General features: G+C 55.4%; 2 protein-coding genes across 2 annotated transcripts in view; both read right to left on the bottom strand.

The window, feature by feature from the left end:
- Nucleotides 1-17,648, bottom strand: part of CYP46A1 (cytochrome P450 family 46 subfamily A member 1) — a 33,729-nt gene extending 16,081 nt beyond the window's left edge. The window contains exons 1-5 of the mRNA XM_070357953.1: nt 11,337-17,648; nt 4,503-4,583; nt 3,700-3,781; nt 846-919; nt 311-397 (exon numbers count right to left, since the gene is read on the bottom strand). Of these exons, the coding sequence (XP_070214054.1) occupies nt 311-397; nt 846-919; nt 3,700-3,781; nt 4,503-4,583; nt 11,337-11,503 (491 nt within the window). The 5' untranslated portion in view covers nt 11,504-17,648. The remainder of the gene's footprint in view (nt 1-310; nt 398-845; nt 920-3,699; nt 3,782-4,502; nt 4,584-11,336) is intronic.
- A 150-nt stretch (nt 17,649-17,798) lies between these two features.
- HHIPL1 (HHIP like 1) overlaps nt 17,799-22,085 on the bottom strand; it is a 30,497-nt gene continuing 26,210 nt past the window's right edge. Inside the window, 2 exon segments of the mRNA XM_070357952.1 lie at nt 17,799-19,206; nt 20,743-20,825. Of these exon segments, the coding sequence (XP_070214053.1) occupies nt 18,686-19,206; nt 20,743-20,825 (604 nt within the window). The 3' untranslated portion in view covers nt 17,799-18,685.

Here is a 22,085-nt window from a genome sequence, read left to right as displayed (position 1 = left end):
AGACTCTACCCTTCCCCCCATTATCCTCTATGCATAACTTAAGGTATAAAACTACTTTGAAAAATAAAGTGGGGCCTTGTTCACCAAACTTGGTCTCACCATGTCGTTCTTTCTCTTACCTTCTGGCTGAATTATTCAGCCTCTTTTTTCTCCACTGAATTTCCTCACTGAGCTATCCTTATTTCAGCCTCTTTCTCCACTCCTTCAAATGAAGATGCACCTTTTCCAAGCCCACCCAGGCTGGGAGCCCAGCACCACCTCTGAGCAACCAGCCAGGACACCGCTGGGGCCCATCTGCAGCTATGCTCACCTCCGGCTGAAGGCCAGGTCCATGATCCTCCGCTGTTTGTGCCAGCGCTCATAGTCACATTCGGACACCAAGCCTTGGCCAAACAGCCTGCAAGAGAGACGGACGCTTGATGTGAGAAACTGGGTGAAGAAATGAGAACTGACCGCCTGACGGGGTCAGCTCGCCGTCCATTCAGGGTAATGAGAATGTACTGGAGCCAGACAGTGGTGACAGTTAGGCACGTGGAGAACGTACCAAATCCAGTGTGGTTAAGACAGTAGGTTTTATGTGATGTGAATTCACCATAACAAATACATAAGAAATGGGGTGACCGTGTGTCCCAACCTCAGTGACCCCCCTGTTCCCACCTGGAGGGGAAAGGAGGACAGGGAAGCTGCTGATGACAAGAGTGGTGCCCACCACGGATGCCCCTGTTGTGTGCCTGGCAGCGGGTATTGGGACTGAACGCTACATCCGACATTCTGGACCCCGTAGGCCCTCCACTAGCAGCCAGAGGCTCTCCCAGACTGCCCCCCGGGACCCCCTCGAATCCTACCTCTCGCCAAACACAGTCTGGATCGCGTGGTACATCTTGGAGTCCTTGTTGTACTTGGTTGACATCAGGAACTTCTAAATATCCCCAAAAAAGCAACATGAGTTTGTGCCCCCACGAGAGGCTGCAGAGGACTCAGCAGTTTTCTGGGCTCTTGTGAAACACACCTCCAAAAAGTCACCCTGAGCTGAGTGCCAACGACAGTGGGAACACCCGTACGTGTGATCTCACCTACTTCCTCTAGAAGTCCTGTCTTTCCGGGATGAGGAAAGCGGGGCACAGAGGGGTGAAGGGGTTTTTTTTTCCTGTGGTCACACAGCTGGGGAATGATGTTGGGGCGGGGGCTTCCTCACTCCAATGCCCACGCTCAGCAGCCCACACCACACCACCTTGTACAGTGGCTGAAACCAGAAAAGGCATGGGTTGCTCTGGAACCAGAATAGGAAAGGGGGAAACCTGGTGGGAGGGCTTCTAGGACACAGGAGAGGCACTCAGCAAAGATTCAGTGTTAGTGCCAACCCAACCGTGGAAGTCAAGGAAGGCTTCCTGGAAGAAGGGCCCACTTCCTCACCAAGAGCAGGATGGTGGCAACAGTAATGTTGGCAAACAGCTTTTGAGGCAGCACCGCCCAGGGTTTGACAGCTCAGGATGTGGACTCTGCTGGCTTAAATTTGAATCTGGGCTTAAATATCTTTCCTCTACCGCTTGCTAACTCTATGACCCTAGGTGAGTTACTCACCGCCTTTGCCCCTGTTTCCTTATTTCGCAAGATGGGAATCAGGAGAGTGCCTGCCTGGTAGGGCTGCTGTGAGAGTGAGTTAGCTCCACATGAAGAGTGTGGAGAATGGCGCCTGGACACAGCAGGTGCTCTGCAAGCGCCAGAACACAACGGCATCCTGCTGTTGATTTAACGCCCAATCATCCCTAAGACGTGGCTGGCATTTCTATGCTCTTCTTACATCTACATGAAAAACTGGCCCAAGGTCACAGACATGGTAAATGGTGGGCACAGGATTTGAATTCAGGCAATTTGATGAAGTCCAGCACTCTTTAAAGGAATAAAACTAACATGATTGGGAAAAAAAAACCTCTTGCTAGTCTGTTCAAGAAGATAAAACTGAAATTGCTATTCTCAGGAACAAAAGAGAACACTACCACAGAGCTAGTATACATGATAAAGATAATAAAAAAATATGGCAGACAACTTTATACCAGTAATTTCAACAATTTAGAAGAACTAGGTAAATTCCTTGAATGACTCAAAACTCAAGAAAATATAAAAAATCCAAATGGCCATATATCAATCTTAAAAATTGTATAATTTAAAGAAAACAGAAAACACTTCCCTTAAACAAAATGACAGGCCTAGATGGCTTCACTGGTAAGTTCTAGCAAACATTCAAGGAAGAAATAACACTACACCTATATTAAAGTGAAGTTAAAGTGAAGTCGCTCAGTTGCGTCCGGCCCTTTGTGGGCCCCATGGACTGTAGCCTACCAGGCTCCTCTGTCCATGGGATTTTCCAGGCAAGAATACTGGAGAGAGTTGCCATTTCCTTCTCCAACACGTATATAAACTCTTTCAAAAAACAGAGGAAAGCAAACATCTCCCAACTCATTTTATGAGGCCTATCAACCTGATTCCGAAGTCAGGGATCAAGAATAAATATAGAAACAAAAGTTCTTAACAAAAGATGTGTAAATTGTGTCCATGTAACCAGAACAAATTGTATCATGCCCAGGAATGCAAGGTTGGTTTAACACTTGAATGCTAGTCAATGTAATTCATCATATTAATATATATCTTTCAACTTCTTTTCTCATTGAACATCATGAAGGTCTTGTGTATGGCTTTTGGTAGCATGCTTTTAAAAGTCTTAAACTGTGTCTGAATTTGCAATGAGAGTTTTAAAAAAAAAAAAAAGACTTTTAACATTCTGTTAGAGACATCATGGTCATTCCACTTGTCTCGTGATCTAGGTACAGAGTTGTATCTTATCCCTCTTAATCACCACAGCCACTCTCGAAGCAGAGCACCGCACCCACAAGTCAGCTTGGTACCCGCTGGGAGAATAACAGCACCGTCGTTTACTGAGTGCTTGCTGCACACCAAGCATGGGCTGGACAGCTCACATACATTATTACATTATTTCAGCTCCATTCTTATAACCATCTGCGAGAGCAGCAGCATCCCTATTTGACAGACAAGGAAACGATGGCCCAGAATGATAAAGTACATTGTCCGCAGTTCCATAGCCAGTTGGCGGCAGAGCCCAGTTCTGCCAACTTCCAAGTAGACTATCTGATGGCCATTCTTAGTACCAACACGGCAGACACGGTCCTGCACATACTATAGGCCAACTAATGCTGTCTGTTTTCGTTTCCTCGCTTCCAAGATGAGGACCAGAAAGAGTCCTTACCAATTAAATGGGTTCATAATTGTAAAGTACACAGAAGTTCATGCTGAAGCAAAATTTGATCCTTTGTTTGTTAAATAAATGGATCAACATTTCGTTCTCATCAGAGCCTTAAAAGAGAGGGGTTATAGCCCCAGCTCGCAGAGGAAGGAACTGCTAAGAGAGGTGGACTAACTAGACGTATGTGTACCAGTTCCCAACCCAGAAGAGTCTAACAATAACTCACTGTCCACATCAAACAGCTCTACTTTTAGGAGCCCCCCCCTCCCACCGCTACCAACAGAAGGTGGGTGGTTAGAGAGGAGGATGCTGTTCCCTTTGGGATCCCTGGGGAACCAGCCCAGATCCGTGCGACTCTGCAATGTCTCTCCCACAGTCCCTGGGGGAGCATTTCATGCCCCCAACCAGGGGCTCTCCTTCAAAACCATGCTGTTTCCTACCTTGACCGACTCGGGGCTCGTGACGATGACCGAGGTTTTGTGGAAGACATTGACCCGCACGACGGGCCCATACTTCTTAGCCCTGGAAACCAAAGTGATGCAAAGGAGGCTGTCAACTACCAGAGATGTGAACATCATCAGATCAACCGGGCTCAGCTGGAGAAGCAGGGTGCCCCGTCCCAGGGGTGGGAGGCACTCAAGGTTCTGGAGCCTAGGTTCTGCCTTGGTGTCAACTCTGCTGAATTGCATCCCCCTCTGGCCTCAGTTTCCATATCCATGAAAACAGGGTTTCTACTCTTCTTTGCCCCAAAAGATTGTGCTGGGATTCAAGCAATATCATGGCTTTGAGAAATGTAAAATCCCACCCCAAACACCAATGACTGTTACACAGTCACACACCCACCCAATTTACAGATGAAGAAACTGAAGCTCAGAGAGCTTCTGATGGTTGGTCTAAAGCCATGCAAAGTTGGCTAAAGGCAGAATTTGTCTTCTTCTTCGTTTTCTTTTTTTTGGCCATACCGCATAGCACATGGGATTTTAGTTCCCCAACTAGGGATAGAACCCATGCCCCCTTCACTGGAAGCACAGACTCTTAACCACTGGACCACTGGGACTTCCCAGAGCTTGCCTTCTGAACCTGCCTTGTATGAACCTGCCTCTCTACCTAGAAGAGGAACTACTGGGGGTGAGAATGGCCTGGACCGGGGAGGGGAGTGTGTGCTGGACTGGGGGTGGGGGGAAGCTGGCCCATGAGCAGTGGGGGCTGGGGTAGGAGCAACAAATACCAAGTTAGGACCCACCAATCCAAAAACACGTCTTGGAGCACGCGGCCACAAACCTCATCCTTTTTCCAAAAGTAGGGGAGGTGTCCTAGAAGGAAACTAGAAGAAATGGGAAACATTAAGGTCTCTGGAAGTCACCATCAAAGAGTGCTCCCTTCCCCACAGGACCCTATGGAGTCGGTGTTATCAGGCCCACTTTACAGATGGGAGGACTGAGGCACGGAGAGGTACAGCCCCGGCTCAGGGTCACCAGGCAGGACACAAATCCCAGTCTGACTGGCCCCAGAAGTTTTCTTAGAAAGATGTAGAAGAATAAAACCATCTTCCTGGTGCAGGAGTTGGGGGCTGGCATGAGGAATAATATTTTGGCCACCTGATGCAAAGAACCAAGTCACTGGATAAGACCCTGATGCTGGGAAAGACTGAAGGAAAAAGGAGAAGAGGGCGGCAGGGGATGAGATGGTTGGATAGCATCACTGACTCAATGCACATGAATCTGAGCAAATTCTGGGAGATAATGAAGGACAGAGAAGCCTGGCATGCTGTAGTCCATGGGGTCTCAAAGAGTCAGACACGACTGAACAACTGAACCACTGTGGGGAATAACCTGAGACATTCACTGAACATTTATTAAATGCCGGGCACCATGCTGAGCCTGACTCCATCTGAACTCCTCGCACCTTCTGGAAGCAGGTCTGTTACTAAGCCAGTTAACAGGCAGGGCGACTGAGCCTCAGAAAAGGAAGTCACCTGGCCCTAGGTGCATGGCTGGTACCTGGGTGTCCTGCAGCCCTTCTCACCAGGGCATATTTTGGGCATCCTAGCTCAGCAGTGTGATAAGCAGATTGTAAACAAGCCTGTTTGGTGTTGCTTTAGGCACATTTCAAGGTACTGGTGATTTCCTGTCTCCTGTTTAACTTTATTCCTGCCAAGCTCACTTACTATAGCTTCCAGAATGGGTGACAATAAAACTGCAATTGGGGTTTTCTGGGTCATGGAACTCACGTTCTTCTGGTGGCGGAGACAGAATGAATAAACAAGTAAGTAAACAGGAAGTCAGATGGGAGAAAAATCAGAGTTGGGGGAAATAAAGAGAGCTGGGGATGGATGTAGGAGGGTTATTTTAAACAGGCAACATCACTTTAAGAAGGTGACATGTGAGCTGCAAGGAGTGAGGAACTCAGCCACACAGGTACCTGGGGGAAGAGCACGTCAGGCAAAGGGAATAGTAGGTGCAAAGGCCCTGAGGCAGGAGCATGCTTGCCGAGTTCAAGGAACAGTGAGGAGGTGGTGTGGCTGGAGCAGAATGCTTGAGGGAAAGTGGTACAGGATGGGATTGCCAAGGATGGGGTTCAGATCGTGTGCGGCTCTGTGGACTGTCATCCAAACTTTTGCTTCGACCTTGTTGAGGTGGAGGCCACAGGAGGGTTTTGAGCAGAACCAGAGACGGGATCTGGCTTGGGTGTTAAACGAACCGTCCTCACTGCTACAAGGCAGAGAGTAAGCAGGGCAGGCAGAGGTGGAGGCAGGGGCACCAGCGAGGGGCTGTAAGTGGAGATGAGATGTCAGATGCTGAATGCATGGAGGTGGGTGGAGCCAAGGGGACCTGCTGATGGACTGGACCTGGGCCGTGAGACAGGGGTCAGGGATGACCCTGGGGCTTTTGGCCTGGGCCACTGGGAGGCTGGCTGGAGCTGCCATTCACCAAGGTGAGGAGGCCTGAGACAGGGGAGCTGCTGGCCGCAGCAAACACTGCATGCCCGCCCCCGGCCCTTGTCCTTGCAGGTGGGGCTTCCGAAGGCCAGCACCTGAGATCCTGCTCTGTGCTCTCTTGGCTCTGCCTGCGGGAGGGGCAGGCTGGAAATCCCAGCCCAACAGCCCCTAGACCAGCCCTCCATCAGTGATTCCCTCTCCCTCCACCTCCAGGCAGGGACCACCGGGTCCCAGAGTTCCCCAGGGGGGTTGCCTCTCAGTTGCCCCCAGAGGTAACTTGCTTTATTAGGCTTCTGACCTTCTCTCTCCAGCCCCACCAGGATCACCTTCCCCGGACTGCTTACACGTCAATTCTCGTCTCAGGATGGGCATCTGGCAACCAGCCTGAGACAAGCGGATGAAACTGGGAGCCAGCCTTGGAGCTGCTAGGTGTGTGCTGCCCATCTCACGTGGAAGGGAAACAGGCAGGCAGTCCCCTGAGACTGCAGTTGAGTGAAGAGCTCCTGGCTAGAGATATCAGTGTGAGTCCTCAGCAAAGAAGTGGGGCTTACAGATGGGTAGGCCACAAGCTGTGGGTGCAGACAGAGAAAAGGCCCCAAGAGTGAGCCGCTGTTGGGGGGACAGGTAGGAAGGGGACAACCAGCCAGGGAGACTGGGCAGGAGTTGCCAGGTGGGGAGGCCAGAGACAGAGCGGAGAAACCTGCGAAGGTAAGCTCCAAGAGGTAGGAAGGGACAGGCCCTCTCCCGGGCTGCTGAGCGGCCAGGCAAGATTGGCACCAAGCACTAACCAAGCTGCCCAGCTCCATGGAGGTCTCTGGGGCCTGGACCAAAACCCATTGGTGGAGAGGTGGGGGACTCTAGAGAGAAGGAGAGGAGCGAACAGGGGGCCCAAAACAGGCAGGCTTTGGAGGGGGTGTTGCCGCGGGGGTGCAAAGCCAAGATGGAGGGGGGGTGGCAGCTGGAGGGAATGAGGAGGAAGAGGTTTGTTTTACAGCCTATTGTATAAAAATAGGAACGATGCAGAAGAGAAGGAAGAGTGAGGAGAGAAGAGAGGGGGACAATGCAGCGGTTGCTGAACGGTGGAGGAGGAGGGCGTCCTTGGCCAGGAGCATGGAGGTCCCAGCGAAGAAGGTGCAGGGAAGGGGGCCGCTGTGACGGCAGAACCCTGGAAGGAAGTTCGGTCAGGCTGCTCATTTGCTCAGGGAAGTAGGAGGCGAGAATAAAGGCTAAGCGTGTGCTGGCTGGTGGAGAGAGATGCAGGGCTGTAGGACTTCATGCCAGTGGCTGGGCGGAAGGGAGTTCAGCGGGCCGCCGAACCCACTCGAGGTGAGTGGGTTTGAACTTACACCATGCCACCTGCAGCAAGATGTACTGTGGACATCACACATGACTGGCTTCATTTCAGAATAATCCAGCATTCCTGGACACTCCCCAAAGTTGCATGTTTGGGGAGAATGCTTTCAGCTTTGAGTTCCCTGAGTGAGAACAGAGTCTAGACCCTCCTCACCTCCCCAGACCTGTCTGAGAGTCTCTATCCTAAGCAGCAGAGTCCAAAGCCACCTGGGCAGGAAGACGAGCGACACCTCAAGAAGGTAAAAGGCATGGAGTGGCGCGGGGTCCCCACGGCCAGGCAAGAAAGGCGTCTAAGGCCCGTTTCTCCTTGTTCCTACAGGGGGCGCTGGGGAGGCGAAGACGGAGCGCTGAGACGAGGCGTTAGAAACAAGCCGGTGAGGATGAAGGAAAGAGGTGAGGAAAGCCGGTGAGGATGAAGGAAAGAGGTGAGGGAGACTCCTGGCACCGGGAGGGGCAGACAGAAGCCCACCTGGTGTGCCTCTGGTAGCAGACGGCATATGGCAGAGCAGCCCAGAGAGGGAGGGAGGGGCGGGCAAAAATGCCCCTCCCCTGCCTGGTGCCCAGCAAGCCTAGTTTCTGATAATCCCGTGATGGGCACCGTGGGAATCTGAGGTTTCCAGTGGGCAGAGAAAGTGTGGGACAGTTACTGGGGTAGAAGGTATCTGGAGGGCCCACTGTGAGGCCACCCAGAGGGGTGCAGGCGGCCCACGAAATGGTTCAGGGGTGGGCCACCCACTGGAAGTGAGGGTGAGGGGCCATGAATTTGCCTCGTGCCAGAGGGATGGGGGTGGGGTGAGTGCTCAGCTGGGTACCCCAAGTCCACTGGATCCACCCCCCACAACAGAGCCAGCCATGGGTCTCCACCTTTGTGGGGAACCCTCCAGCAACTGTCAGACCACCCCCACGCCTGGCACCTTGGAAAGTAGGAGAGGGCAGAGAGAACCAATGCTGCCTAGGAGTTTTGGAAAAAAAAAAAATTACAAAATAAAACCTGAGAGAGAGACTTTTCACTGTCAAGTTTACAGTCATCCCACATTGGGTTGGGGGGCGGGTGGGAGGCTGCAGGGCTGATAAGGAAGTTCAGAGTAGTGTCAATACAGAAGCTACAGTGTCTGTGTGGGATCTGAAGATGAGGTCCGTGTTTCCAGATGTCACATGGATTGTTGCAGTAGGGTGTTGTTTGTAATGAGCACACAGAAGTGGGGCAGTCAGGGAGGGCGTCATGGAGCAGGGGCAACCTGGTGACTCCTGAGAATAAAGCGGATGAAGAGTGGGGCTGGGAGAGCACAGCCGCTGCCTCTTGCAGGGAAGAGGGTTCCCTGCCTGCAGGCTGGCAGAGCCCCAGAGCACAAGGGGTGAATGCCACTACTGGAAACTCAGTACACACGTAGATTTCTTGTCAACAGTGATGTTGCCAGTCACGGCTTAGGGACCCAAACTTTGAATGCCAAAGCATCTGATTTGTACTAAAAAGAGGTTCCAGAACTTTCCTTTAGTGCAGTTTTGTATTTGACCAGCAACCGATTTTTAATCCAAAGCCTTTTGCACATGCACTGTTCAGTTGACCTCATTAGAATAAAGACCCCAACCCACATTATATTCACATCATATAAAGACCCTAACTCCTCCACCCACCCACCCGCATCCCTGTAGGTAACATGTCAGTTCTGCAGTGTAAGATCTCGGGGAGAATCCAGGCATAAAAGGGAAAGAAACACGCACACACGCTACTACATGGATGACCCTGGAAAGCATTCTGCTAAGCTAAAGAAGCCAGACACAAAGGTCACACACTGTATGAGTCCATTTATATGAAATGTCCAAAACAGGCAGATCTATGGAGACAGAAGGCAAATGAGTGGTTGTCAGCGAGTTCTGGGGGCTGAGGAGTGACAGCTAACAGGGATGGGGTTTCTTTCTGTGATGATGAAAATGTCTGGAGCTGGAGTGGTGGTTGCATAACTGTCACTATACTAAGAAGCACTGCATTGTACACTTTAAAGGGGGTACATGTTACACATACCTAATTTTATTTTTTTAAATGCAGTTTCAAAAAATCGATGGGGGGAGAGTAGCAGAAAGGGGCTTGATTTAAGTTCTGTCTTCTCAAGACACAGAGACTGGCTCAGGCCTGCAGTGTTTGAAGCACTTGGGTTTACAAGAAGGTCGAGTCAGGAGGAGGCCTATCTGAATGAGTGCAAAATTCACAGTTCCAAGCTTTTGATGGCTGATTTGAAAACTTGAAAGGGTAACAGTGTACCTAACCAAACTGGCAAGAGACTTTTACCATCCACCTTGAATCAGAGTTTATCCAGGGTCTACTGCGCATGGACCAGGTGCTGCTGAGCTAGGTGTCAGGGACACAGCAGTGAACAAGACAGACACAGGCCCATGGGAGGGACAGACACTTTAGAGGTTGCACCATTTGGGTGACTTTATAAAATGATCATAATATATTTGGGTGTGGGAGCAGGTAGGGCCTCCCTGAACAGTTGGCATTTAAACCAAGCCTAGAAGGCTGGGGAAGAACCATCTAGAAGGAGGGGAAGACACAGCTGTGAAGTAAGGGAAAAGGCTGGGAGAGGGCACCTGGGTGGACAGAGGCGCCAGGGGGAACGGTTGCCTCCCTACGTCCCAGTCACAGAGATCCTTCCTGAACCCACCAAACAGGGCTCAGGCTTCTCGTGGCAGGGCATCCGGCTTGCACTGGAGGTGGGTGCCTTCCAGAATGTTGGTGTCCTGAGGTTTTACAAAGGGTGTTCTAATACCATGGTTTATTCATTCAGTCAACAAATATTTATTGAGCATCCGCAAAGCGCCAGGCGCTGCGGATACACATGTGAACACACAGGATCCCTGCCCTCCCAGGGCTCACATTCTAAAGGGGGGAGACAGTCAACAGGTGACCAGCCAACAGGTGAAAAGGAGGTAAGGTCGGGGGTGAGGCCCCATTGAGGAGTTTGGAGCTAGGAGGTGGGCTTGGGGAACAGGAGGACCCTGGAGGAGGGATGCAGCTGGGGTGGGTGGGTGCAGAAAGACTGGGGACAGCAGTGAGCAAGCAAGGGGAGAGAAGAGTGGAGAGCAGGTTCTGAGAGCTCAGCAGGGACCTTGCTGGCTACAGAATGGACTTGATTTAGATTTAGATTTAGTTCTAAAGTGATGGTAAGCTTCTGGAGCAAAGAAACAACATGTTTGATTTGAGCTTTGGAAAGGTAAGCTTCTGGTGGGGAGGTGGGAGGGAACGTGAATGGGGGTGAGAGTGGAGGATGGAATGGAAGTGCTAAGGCGAAGACAAGAAGGAGATACCAGGACAGAAATAGGGGAGAAAAAAAAGAGGGGGGTAATGTGACCAGAGTACAGTGTACCCCAATCCAGGTTGAGTGACCTCATCCAAGTCCCAAAGTTAAGAGCGCCCACTTTAAGAGCCAGGCTGACCCGGGTTTAAATCTAGGCTTACCAACTGTGTGACCTTGGGCAGGTGACTTTGCCTCTGCGCGCCTCAGTCTCCTCGTCTGAACGATGGGGTAATAGCGCCTACCTAACAGGGTTGTCGCTACCATCACGTTGTCGGGGCCCAGCAGAGCGCGGTGGGCGCCGAGCAGCTGCTGCGGCTGTGAGTAATTTGTTACTAAGAATAGTTAGCGCCCCTCTCCTGGCCGCCGTTTCCAAGCGGCCGCGCGCGGTGGCAAGGTTGGACCCCCAGCCCGGATGCCAGCTTGGACGCGGTTCCCCGATCCCCCCATTCCAGCGCCCCATCCAGGCCCCCGCCCCCACCCCCCCGCTCACCTGGGCCGCGGCGGCCCGGGGATGTGCTCGTAGCGGCTGCGAGCGCGGTGCACGAAGGTGCAGCAGAGGCCGAAGACGACCAGGACGGCGCTGCCAAGCAGCATCAGCAGCCCGGGGCTCATGGCTCCCGGGCCGGCCTGGCCGGGGTCGGGGTCGGGGCCGGGCATGGAGGGGGCGGGAGGCCGCGAGCCGCCTCAGCTGTCAGAGCCGCGCGCCGCCTCGGCCCCAGGCCCGGCGCGACCCAGCACCGCCCCCACCCGCTCGGCTCCACCCCGCCAGTTCCGACCCCTCCCAGGGCGTTTGGTCCCCGCCAACCACGTCTCCGCCTCCGGCTCCATCTCTCGGGGCCGGCCCCAGATTTGCCCCGCCCACGCTTAAGCTCCGCCCCAACAGCAATAGTGCCCCGCCCAGTTCCTAGGCCACGCCCAGAGCACGTGATCTCCACCAATCAAAACTAGGCTTCTGGCCCAGACCCCTTCAGCCCCGCCCTCTCCCCGCCTCCCAGGCTCCGCCCATACCCCTCAAGCTCCACCCCAACAGCAGCTCCGCCCAGAACGCGTTGTCCCTGGCAACCTTAATTCCTCCTCACTTACTGCCCTGGCGGCGGCGCTAAATCCTGCTGTCTTGTCCACCCTCCTTGGCGAATAATGGCCTTTTCACGCGCGCAGTCCCAGGCCCCTTCTTTTCTCCCTAAACCTTCCTGGAAACCCCATCCCAGCCTCCAAATTTCTGTATTACACCGACTGTTCCCAGACTTCTCTCTGGAAGCCCCAACCTCCAAAACGGGTGTCCCCTTCACGGGGCAGGTGAAAAGGACCCTGGGCACACAGGGAGGCCTGTGTCTGTGAGCGAAGAGCACACGGCTGGACCCGAAGCTGCCACCCAGACCAAGGGGAAGCCCCAGTGGGGGACTGCGGGTGCAATGTCCCAGGCGTTGATCCAGGTCCGAAGGAGCTAGAGTTGGAGTGGTTGAAAATCTGCGTGCGAAAAGTCCCAGGCAAGCGGAAAACGGGAAGTGTGCCCAGGGTGGCCAAAGGGTATCTTTGAACTAATAACCAAGACCTCCTTCCCTTTTATAACCTGTTTCTTCTTACCCGTTCAGGTATGATCCAAGAAGAGCCCAGCTCTTCCGTCTGGGGCTTTTTAGCTCCCAATTTTTATACTCAGGAGTGACCCAGGATAAAAGGAGTAGATGGAAAGGGCCAGGTGTGCCTCCCCACCCCCCACCCCCACCCCCGTTCTCATCCAGATAGAGATCCTCCAGTCCAGGGCGGAGGCGTCCAAAGAGTTTACATGTTGCTGGGTTTCTGAGAGAAGGACACTCCCCGGCCCCACTTGTGGGCCAGAATCCTGAGAGATTTGGGAAAAATAGAGAAAGCCTGTATACCTCCTTCCCAGGTACAGCTGGGGACAGGCCCCACCACGGGCATGAGTGTTCACGGGTGTGTGGGATACAGGGTGCCAGAGAGAGCCAAGGTTTAAGAGCTGGGCCAAGCACAGAGGAGACTCCCCACCCCCACTGCAAGCTGGACGTCTATCCCAGCTCAGACTGCACCAGCCTCTCCCTAGGGCTGGGAGATGCTGCATGTGGTGGTGAGAAGCAGCCACAGGCACGCACCGGCCGGCCCTGTGGAGCAGGGGAGAGGCAGGCAGGGAGAGCAGACAAATCCTTCTAGATTGCGAAACTTCCAGGGGTCGGGGCCATTTGAAGGTAGGACGCCAGACAATTGTTCCTTGAGGGCAATGTGTGTGCTCGGTTGTGTGTGACTCTTTTCGACCCCCTGGACTACAGTCCACCAGACTTCCCTGTCCATGGAATTTTCCAGACAAGAATATTGGAGCAGGTTGCCATTTCCTTCTCCAAGGGATCTTTGAAACGCAGGGATTGAACCCATGTCTCTTTCATCTCCTGCAGTGGCAGGCAGATTCTTTACCACTAGCGCCAACTGGGAAGCCAGGGTCAGATCTTAACCTGCTCTGGCCACAGTGCACGGCGGCCATGGAACAGCCTCAGGGTACATTTGTGAGTGCGAGCCTGTCCAACTAAGGAAGGAAGAGAAGTGGGTGCATAGGTCAACACCAGTGACCTCTGGCTCTGTCCTTTCACCATCTCCTCTGATCCTCCCAGCTCTCCTGGGAGCAGGAGAGAGTGTTGGGACCAAACACTGAGGCTCAGGTGGGAGGCCCTTTGCCTGGGAGTCCCCAGCAGAGGGCACCGCCTGGAAGCACGTGGCCAACCACCCGGCCCTTCTCTGGAAAGGTCTGGACAAATGCTACCCACTGTGGTGGACACTGGCCATGTGGCTTCCATACCGGAAGTGGTTTCCCAGCAGGAATCACTGAGGGAGGTGCAGGCAGAAGAAATGGCTCTGAAGTGGCTGCTTCCACTTGAGTGGTCTGGCAGGGCACAGGTCCAGCGGTAGCCCAGGGAACAAGAAAGAGCAGGCTCCTTGGCTCAAAGTCCACTTCCTCTCTGAACTGGGACCCAGTTACACAGCCACCCTGGAGATCACCTGGTTAGGGATGGCTGACCGTGAGAGAAATGTACAACCTAAAAGCTGGGAGTTACGTTTGATTTGGGGACATTACTGAGGACTAAAGCCTGAGATTACCTCTCAGATAGCCCTGAGGAACTGTTCCAAAGAAGTAAGGGAGGAGAAAGATATATTCCCTGGTGGCTCAGCCGGTAAAGAATCCACCTGCAATGTGGGAGACCCAGGTTCGATCCCTGGGTTGGGAAGATGCCCTGGAGGAGGGCATGGCAACCCACTCCAGTATTCCTGCCTGGAGAATCTCCATGAACAGAGGAGCCTGGTGGACTACAGTCCCTGGGGTCACAAAGAGTCAAACATGACTGAGTGACTAAGCACTACTACTATAGATAGATATATAATGTCTCCTATGTTGGCAGGCAGGTTCTTTAATACTAGCGCCACCTGGGAAACCCCGTAAATATAGAGGTGAGCTCAATCCCTGGGTTGAGACGATCCTCTGGAGAAGGAAATGGCTACCCACTCCAGTATTCTTGCCTGCGAAATCCATGGACAGAGGAGCCTGGCAGGCTACAGTCCACGGAGTCGGACATGACTTGGCAAAAACAACCACTACCACCATATATTAATATATGTGAGTTTTTGCAAAAATAAAAAACATGTAGTCGAACATCAAAAGATGACTGCTAACCATAAAAAACAGACACCTCAAGTTAATGATTTTAGTGCTGGACACGCAAGAGTCTGGGCTCACTGAAGTTATTCCTCAGATAGGCATCCTGAGCAACCTTGCCCATGAACTTGGGCAAACTCTAGGAGATAGTGAGGAACGGGGATCCTGGCAGGCTGCAGCCCATGGGACTGCAAAGAGTCAAACACAACTTAGCGACTGAACAGCAACAAACGCATCTTAACTATATAAGGCCAGTGTCCAGTTTTTCTCCAGCTTGAAAATCCCTCATGGCACACCGTAGGGGTGGCTGCAGTGGCTGAAGGCTTGATGGCGGGCAACATCCCTTGTTTACCTGGAATGGTAGGCAACATTTTTTTCTTCCAAGTGTCAGGGGTACCACATGGAGTAAATGTGAGGATTAAATGATCCTGCACACCTGAGGCTAGTCCTCAGCAGGGCATGAGCGGACGGATGCTCCCACAGGAAGATGTGGTTCTCCATGTGAGCTGAAGGGGCTCATCTTCCCCCCATGTTAAGGATGTGCTGCTGGATCATTCTCACGCTGGTCTCTCCACGTGGCATACCCCTCCCCACCCTGTCTTGTGCAGCTGACTAGTAGGTGTGAACACCACCAACCTACTACTGAGTTTTCCATCGAGAAAGCAACATGGAACAGCCTGGGCATGTCTGTAAAGATTGTCTCATTTTTTTCTTCCAACAATGACTTCCTAAGGTCACACAGTCAAGGCTGTGACTAGAGAGTATCTAGTATCTCGGGCATTGTCTCCAAGCCGAGCATTTGCAAAGTGGAAACACAGAAATGCCTTACAGAGCTGGAAATGGCCCCGTATCTCGGTGGCCTTCAGCCACTGACTCTAGCTGTCCAGCACCTGGGGGCAATGGGCACTTCCTCATCAGAGGAGAAAGGTGGTCACCAGGGCCCTGCCCGGAGGGGCTTGCTGGAGGGATGCAGGTAAACAGGGAATGAATGAGGCCAACCGGGGACCTGGAGTACTGTTACCTTAGGCTGACACCCAGGATGCAGTCTTCGGCTCTGGGCCACACCTGGGACATCCCTGCAGCGGTGACTCCGAGGGCTCCAGACTGAGCTGTGTGACGCTGGGCGGAGGCAGGCCCTCTCTGGGAAGGTTCTGAGAGATCACTCTAGCTGCTGACCAGAGCCCAGCTTAGAGGGGATGAGGGAAGAGGCCTCTAGAGAGTAGGGGGAGCATTGGCCCAGACCCACCTCCATCCCCAGAGACCTTGGAAGACTCAGAGGTCAGGAGCCAAGTCCCTGGGGGACAGGGTCACTTGTGATTGCTCCCTCCACTTGCTGAGGCTGGCGGCAGAATAAGAGGAGCACTGGACGGGGAGTCCACGCCCAACTCTGCCCCTCCCTGGGGCCGTGTCCCCAACTACACATGACCAGGCCCAAAGCCTGGTTTCTAACATTGGCTATGTGACATTGGGCAAGTAACTGAGGCCCCGGGGCCTCAGCTTCCACATCTGTAAAATGGGTGGGAAGGTGACCACAGCACCTTCCTCCTAGGGTTAATAAAAGGATTGAAGAGTGACTAATATGTAAAACCTTTAGGACAGCACCTGGCACAGTAAGTGTTCAGCCAATGTCAGCTACCTGCCCTTGTTACTACTAACGAAAGAGCAACGAGTCTGTGAGCCTCCTTCTCAGGAGTCAGGCTGCAGCCTCAGCCTCATTCAGAGCCTGAGCGGGTGATGGGTCTTCAGGTTGGGGAGGAGGAGCACTCTGCCTGGAGGACTGACGGCCAAGGCCAGCACTGCCCAGAGGAGCGATGGGGCCTGGGACCTCTCCCGCTTACCCCCACAAACAGGAGCGTCACTCAGGGCCTAGCAGGGGGCTGGGCCACTCCAGCTCACCACGTGCGGGAAGTGCCAGGGCCACAGATGGTGGCACAGGCTGCGGGTGCTGAGGTCAGTGAGAGGTGCCCACCTCCCAGGCCCCGCCTTATAGGCTCATGTCCTCCAGGCTGTGAACTTAGAGGGGAGCTCTGTGGGGTGGGGAGGGTCAGGGAGGAGCATGGAGGAACCCCTGGATGAGGAGGCAGAGGCTGCTGCAACCCATCCCCTGCTTCAGGCCAGAGGGACCAACAGGTCTGGCCTCCCGCCGGGCAGGGCCATGGAGCTGCCTTCTCTGAGGGTCCTGGGGGCCACCCTGCCTCCCCTGGACTCCAGCCTTAGGTCAGCCCCATCTGAACAAAGGCCTCGGACACTCAGCCTCCCAGGGTCACTCCCCCAGCTGCCCAGTGAGGAGTTCGGTTTGGATGGTCCCCATGGGCCACCTGCTTGCCCGTGGAGACCCACAGGGGTCTCCATCAGTTACTTCCTGGAGAGCCTGGCAGCCCGCAGTAGGGGGCAGGGGGACCCTGGGCCAAGCTGAGACTTTCTGTGGGTATAGCCAGGGGCTTCAGTGGTTCAGGTGCTGGCAGGTATTAGGGCTAATCAGCTCATGTTCAAATCTGGCCTCCCTCTCCCTGGCAGGGTGATATCTCAACTAAGATATTGAAGTTCTGTGACCCTCAGTTTCCCCATCTGTAAATGGGGAGGACGAGGGCTGTTTTGAGGATTGAATGAGTTCAGGTGTGCTGCACGTTCTTATGAAGAAGCCACACCCCGTGGGGGGTTAATTGTGGTTTCCAGGTGGGGCTCAACAGGGTTAGAGGAGCCACAGGGGTTTGGGGGCCTCGCCATCCCCACTTAGGGCAGAGGTAGAGGAGTTGGAGAGGGTGGTGGTGGTTGTGGTTCAGTCGCTAAGTCGTGTCCGACTGTTGCGACCCCATGGGCTGTGTCGCTTGCCAGGCTCCTCTGGCCATGGGATTCTCCGGGCCAGAACCCTTAAAGCTTTTCTCTGCAGCCTCATACGCCACAATGAGCTTCATCGAGCAGCTGGGAGACCCTGACAGGCTTCTGCCTGCACCATTTTTTCTGCCAAGCACGCCACCCAGTGCCAGCTGCACTCTCAGGACAACACCCAGGTTGGGTTGGGATGCCCCATCTGGAGCCCTCTCAGCAACCCCCTCCCGGACATGGGCCATATCCGTCGTCACTGCCCAGTGACCACCCTTCTGCTTCTCCTCCCTGGCCCCCATCAGAGGCTGAACCCAGCCACACTGATACCCCTGGACAGGCCTAGCATGAGCCCAGGCTGGGGCCATCCGTGGGCAAAGGAACTTCCAGCTGTGAGCAGGAGGGCAACTGCAGGCCGGGGGCCCCTTCTCCCACCCCACCCCCAGCTTCCAGTCAGAGAAAAGAGGCGGGAAGGAGGGTTTGTAAACAGTCACGCTGTTGGCACAGCCCTGGGTGACAGAGCATCAGTAGTCTCGCTGGGTCCATAGCCTGGCCAGCCCCTGGAGTAGGGCCGGAGGAAGCGGAAGGTTCCCTGGGATTTCACTGAGGGGCTGGGGTGGGGGGATGGAGATGAGACAGGTGGCCCTGGCACAGGCTTGTAAGTGGAGAGACCTGAAGCCTCACCAGCAACCGTGATGCCTGGACTGGCTGGGCCCGGGAGGCTTCTCCCTGAAGTCACCTAGTGCCCCCTGCCTGCCCTCCCCAGGGCAGCCTGACTCTCACCGCCCACGGGTCGCCCTGGACCCACCCATCTGATGACCTCCCTTGTCCCCACTAGACGCCTTCAGGTTCTCCTCCACAACTCTGACTGCCAGGTCACCAGTCCACATCCTTTGGGTAGCATTTCTCAGGCCATGGTCCAGCTGATTGGCGAGCCTTCCACTCCCCGGCCCCTCCCTCCATCCACGGCAGACCTCTGTTAATGCAGCCAGTGGTCAGGTCCACCCTTGAAAGGCAGCTGCCCTCGGTGCTCAGGCTGTGCTCCTGGCCCGCTGCTTGAGATGCTTGGAGGTAAGAACACCTCTACTCAGAACCACGGCGCCCACAGGGACCACACCTGTGCCCACAGGGACCACCCCCACCCCCACCACACACTCTGCCGCTTCCGGGTAGATGCAGGGGCAGAAACACAGAACACGTGCGCACAGCACACGCCTCCCACGCATCCAGGGGACAGCGTTGCAGATGGGTCGCCCCAGGCACCCGCCCCACGTTCCGCTCCACCCTCGGACCCCGGCGCACGCACCAGGCGCGCACCCTGGGTGGAGGGGCCTCCCTGGCTCCGGCCGGACGGTGCTCGCCTACAGATCGGGGTCCTCGCGGCTGCACACGACGCCGGCATCCTCCTGGTGGCCGCAGTTGTGCGAGCCCAGGCCGGCGTGCGCGCACTCCAGCAGGTTGCGCTCGCTTCCCGTGCAGCGCACGTCGTCCAGCAGGATGGGCAGCGTGCGCCCCTCGCCGAATTCCGCGCGCTTGGCCGCCCGCGCAGCGTACAGAAAGCCCAGCTGGCGGCACACGACGGCCGCCGCCTTGGTGTCCCAGGCGTCGTCGCACACGGTGCCCCAGCGTCCCCCCGCGAACACCTCCACGCGCCCGCGGCCCGGGCTGAGGCCCGCCGGCCGCACCAGACGCACTGCGCCGTTCGAGGGCTCGGGGTCGGCTGTGCCGAGCCGTCCCCGCCGCCGCCCGCTACCCCGACGGCGCCCGGGCCGCGAGGTGGGCCGTGGGGGCCGTGGGGTGGGCGCCGGCGGAGCGGCTGTGGGGCGGCTGCGGCGGGGAGCCTTGGTGGGCCGTGGGGTGCTCTCCGTCCTCCGGATGAACTCTGCACAGAGGAAGAGCCTGCGGTCAGAGGGACCCCGGCCGCCCCAGCCCACCCTAGTCCTCCACCCCGGAAGGCAGCCCAGGGAAAGATGTCCTGGTTCTGCCCTCTGCTCAGACCCTGAGAATGAGGTCCCCAACAGTGCTTCTGGGGTCACCCTGACCCCACAGATGCCAACCTGGAGCTGGGCTAGGCGCTTCTCGGGTCATTCTGCAAAGCCCTGCTGCTGCCTTCACTGCCCAGGCCGCCCTCCCCCACCTCTGGACCGCACCTTCCTCTTCACCCAGGCTCAAGCCTCATCAGCTCCAGGCCCTTCCCTGCGCGCCCCTACCTGCTCCAGCTCCTCCCGGCTCTGGGTCCCGGAGGCGCCCCGCACAACTTCTCCCATGGGGCCTGGGACACTAAATGACTTCTCTGTCTGCCCCAGCTGGGACAGGGCCTGGTCTGACTTCTGTAGCCTCGGCATCCAGCACAGAGCCGGGACCTTACAGAAGAGCAGAAGCTATTGCAAAAGTGAGTGGGAAAGGGCCAAGGTTTGAAATCAACTGCAGCTAGAATTACCTCCCACCCCCGAACACCCAACTCACCCCTTCCCCCAAATCCTTCTCCGGGCGGTGGGGGGCCCCTTCTTCAGGGCCAGGTACCCCCACCGCCCTGCTGCCTAGTCCCCCTCTTCCTGCCCCCCCACCCCCAACTCCAGTCTGCCAGCTGGAGACCTGCTGGGCACACTCAGCCCACTAAAGTATTTCCTTTGGCCCACAGGGTGGTTTTTAAAACTGTGAACTAGTTGCCAAAATTTTCCAAATCAGGAGATTGTACAATAACAACCCAAGAAGGCAGGGACCATATCTGCTTGCTCAGCGTTAAAGCCCCAGATTGAAGCACATACATGTGCTGGATGGATGCAAGCATGCATATCCTGCTTGTCTCAAGAACTGGAAGATCTGACAACACGGGGTCTGTCTCTGTTCCCACCTAGCTTGAGCCCAGAGGAACAGCCCCTCCTCGGGGCATACCCTCTTCAGAGGGCCCCAGATCCCACAGGCGGTCACTGTGGCCTTGCCTGGCCCCTCCGGAGGATTGGCACCCCTTCCCTCCCCACGAAGCTTGTCAAAAACAGAACCAGCTTATAGCAGACCTGGTCCAAACGTCCCCTCCCCTAGGTGCCCTTGTGCTGAGAATAACTCTTTCCACGCTTGCTCACATATAGATCTGCCTCCTTTCTCTGCCCCTCCCTAGAACTCTGAGTGAACCTTGCCTGGGACCCACTATCTCTCCCTTCGTCACATGGGTTCTGACGCCTGCAGCCCCTTGGAGCCGCCTACCGTGGCCTGGGACTGACACACACCAGGGGGAGGGAGTTTCAGGAGTTCCATGCCCTCCGAGTATCTGCTGTGCACCGGGCATAGTGCTGGGCACAGTGAGGGAGCCGAGGAAGGGCATCCAGACCCAGCCAGGAGCATGCACATCTTGGGGGAGGGGGTGGGGAAGTGTGGGCTGTGGAAACCCCCTCTGTGTCTCCCGCTGGCAGGCACTTACTTTCTTTGGGCACAAAGTGGATGAGGCGGCTCCTGACCTTCACCAGGGAGGGCTGGATCTGACACTTGCCCGGTGGTGCCCGTCTGCCGACACACAGGACATCATGAGTCACCCCACCCCCTTGGGAGCTCACCCTGAGTGTGTCCCTCTGGGATCACCCACCCTCTGCAGCCATGCGTGAAGGGGAAGGGCTGGTGTGCGTTCAGGCCTGGGCCGGTGTGGACGGTAACAAGGGTGGCCATTCATGGAGCAGCACCCAGGTGGCTCAGTGGCAAAGAATCCACCTGCAGTGCAGGAGACCTGGGTTCGATCCCTGGGTTGGGAAGATCCCCTGGAGAAGGGAGAGGCTACCCACTCCAGTATTCTGGCCTAGAGAATTCCATGGGCTGTATAGTCCATGGGGTCGCAAAGAGTCAGACAGGACTGAGTGACTTTCACTTTCACTTTCACCCAGGTGGCTCAGTGGTAAAGAATCTGCCTGCCACTGCAGGAGACTCCAGAGACAGAGGTTCGATCCCTGGGTTGGGAAGATCCCCTGGAGAAGGAAACGGCAACCCACTCCAGTGTTCTTGACTGGAGAAGCTCTGGATGGAGGAGCCTGGCGGGCTACGAGAGTTGGACCCAATAGCACACTCCTGCTGCACACGCCTCCCAGACCCCAAGAGCCTGACCCCAGGACAGGAACATCCCTGAACAGCCTGCCGAACACCCACTCAGGCCTCTGCCTGAAGTGCACGAGGGCCCCGGCGGCCACTGCTAACTCAGGGCATGAAGCGTGCTTGGGATGAGATCAAGTGTCCCACTCCCCCTCCCCAGCAGCCGGGTCTGACTCCTATACCTGCCACTGCAGGCCCATCCCTGCATCTTTCCCTGGCCCCTGTCCCCCACGGTCTTTGAGGAGGGTCTCTCCCTGCCCCTCTGGTTCTGAGATTTCTGGTGATACAGAATCAAAGGGAAAGGTTAAGTCGATCTGAAGAATAAAGCGGGGAGAGAGAGAGAGAGCCTCGGGGCTGGCAGCAGAGCTGAGGGAACTGGGGGGGCCTTGGAGTGCCAGGTTGGAGAGCGCTGGGAGAAAAAAGAGCCTGAGAAGGGTTGCCAGGGCTCTGAATTGGGTCTCCTTGGACATCTTGGAGGGGCACAAGGAAGGAATGGAATCCCATTTTAATGAGCTTCTGGCCGTTGATCTGTGAGTCTTTGAATGGGACCGACCCTATTCTGGGACCAGCCCACGTGGGTCCAAGACTTCAATGGGTTCCAGGAGCACGAGGGGAAAGCCCAAGGGCTGAAGCAGCCACGTGACCCCTGGTGGCTTTCAAACAGCCCCCGCAGAAGGGAGAAAGCGA

The sequence above is a fragment of the Bos mutus genome, chromosome 21 (genome assembly GCF_027580195.1).
Source record: "Bos mutus isolate GX-2022 chromosome 21, NWIPB_WYAK_1.1, whole genome shotgun sequence".
Classification (NCBI taxonomy): Eukaryota; Metazoa; Chordata; class Mammalia; order Artiodactyla; family Bovidae; genus Bos; species Bos mutus.
This window is presented reverse-complemented; position numbering and strand designations above follow the sequence as displayed.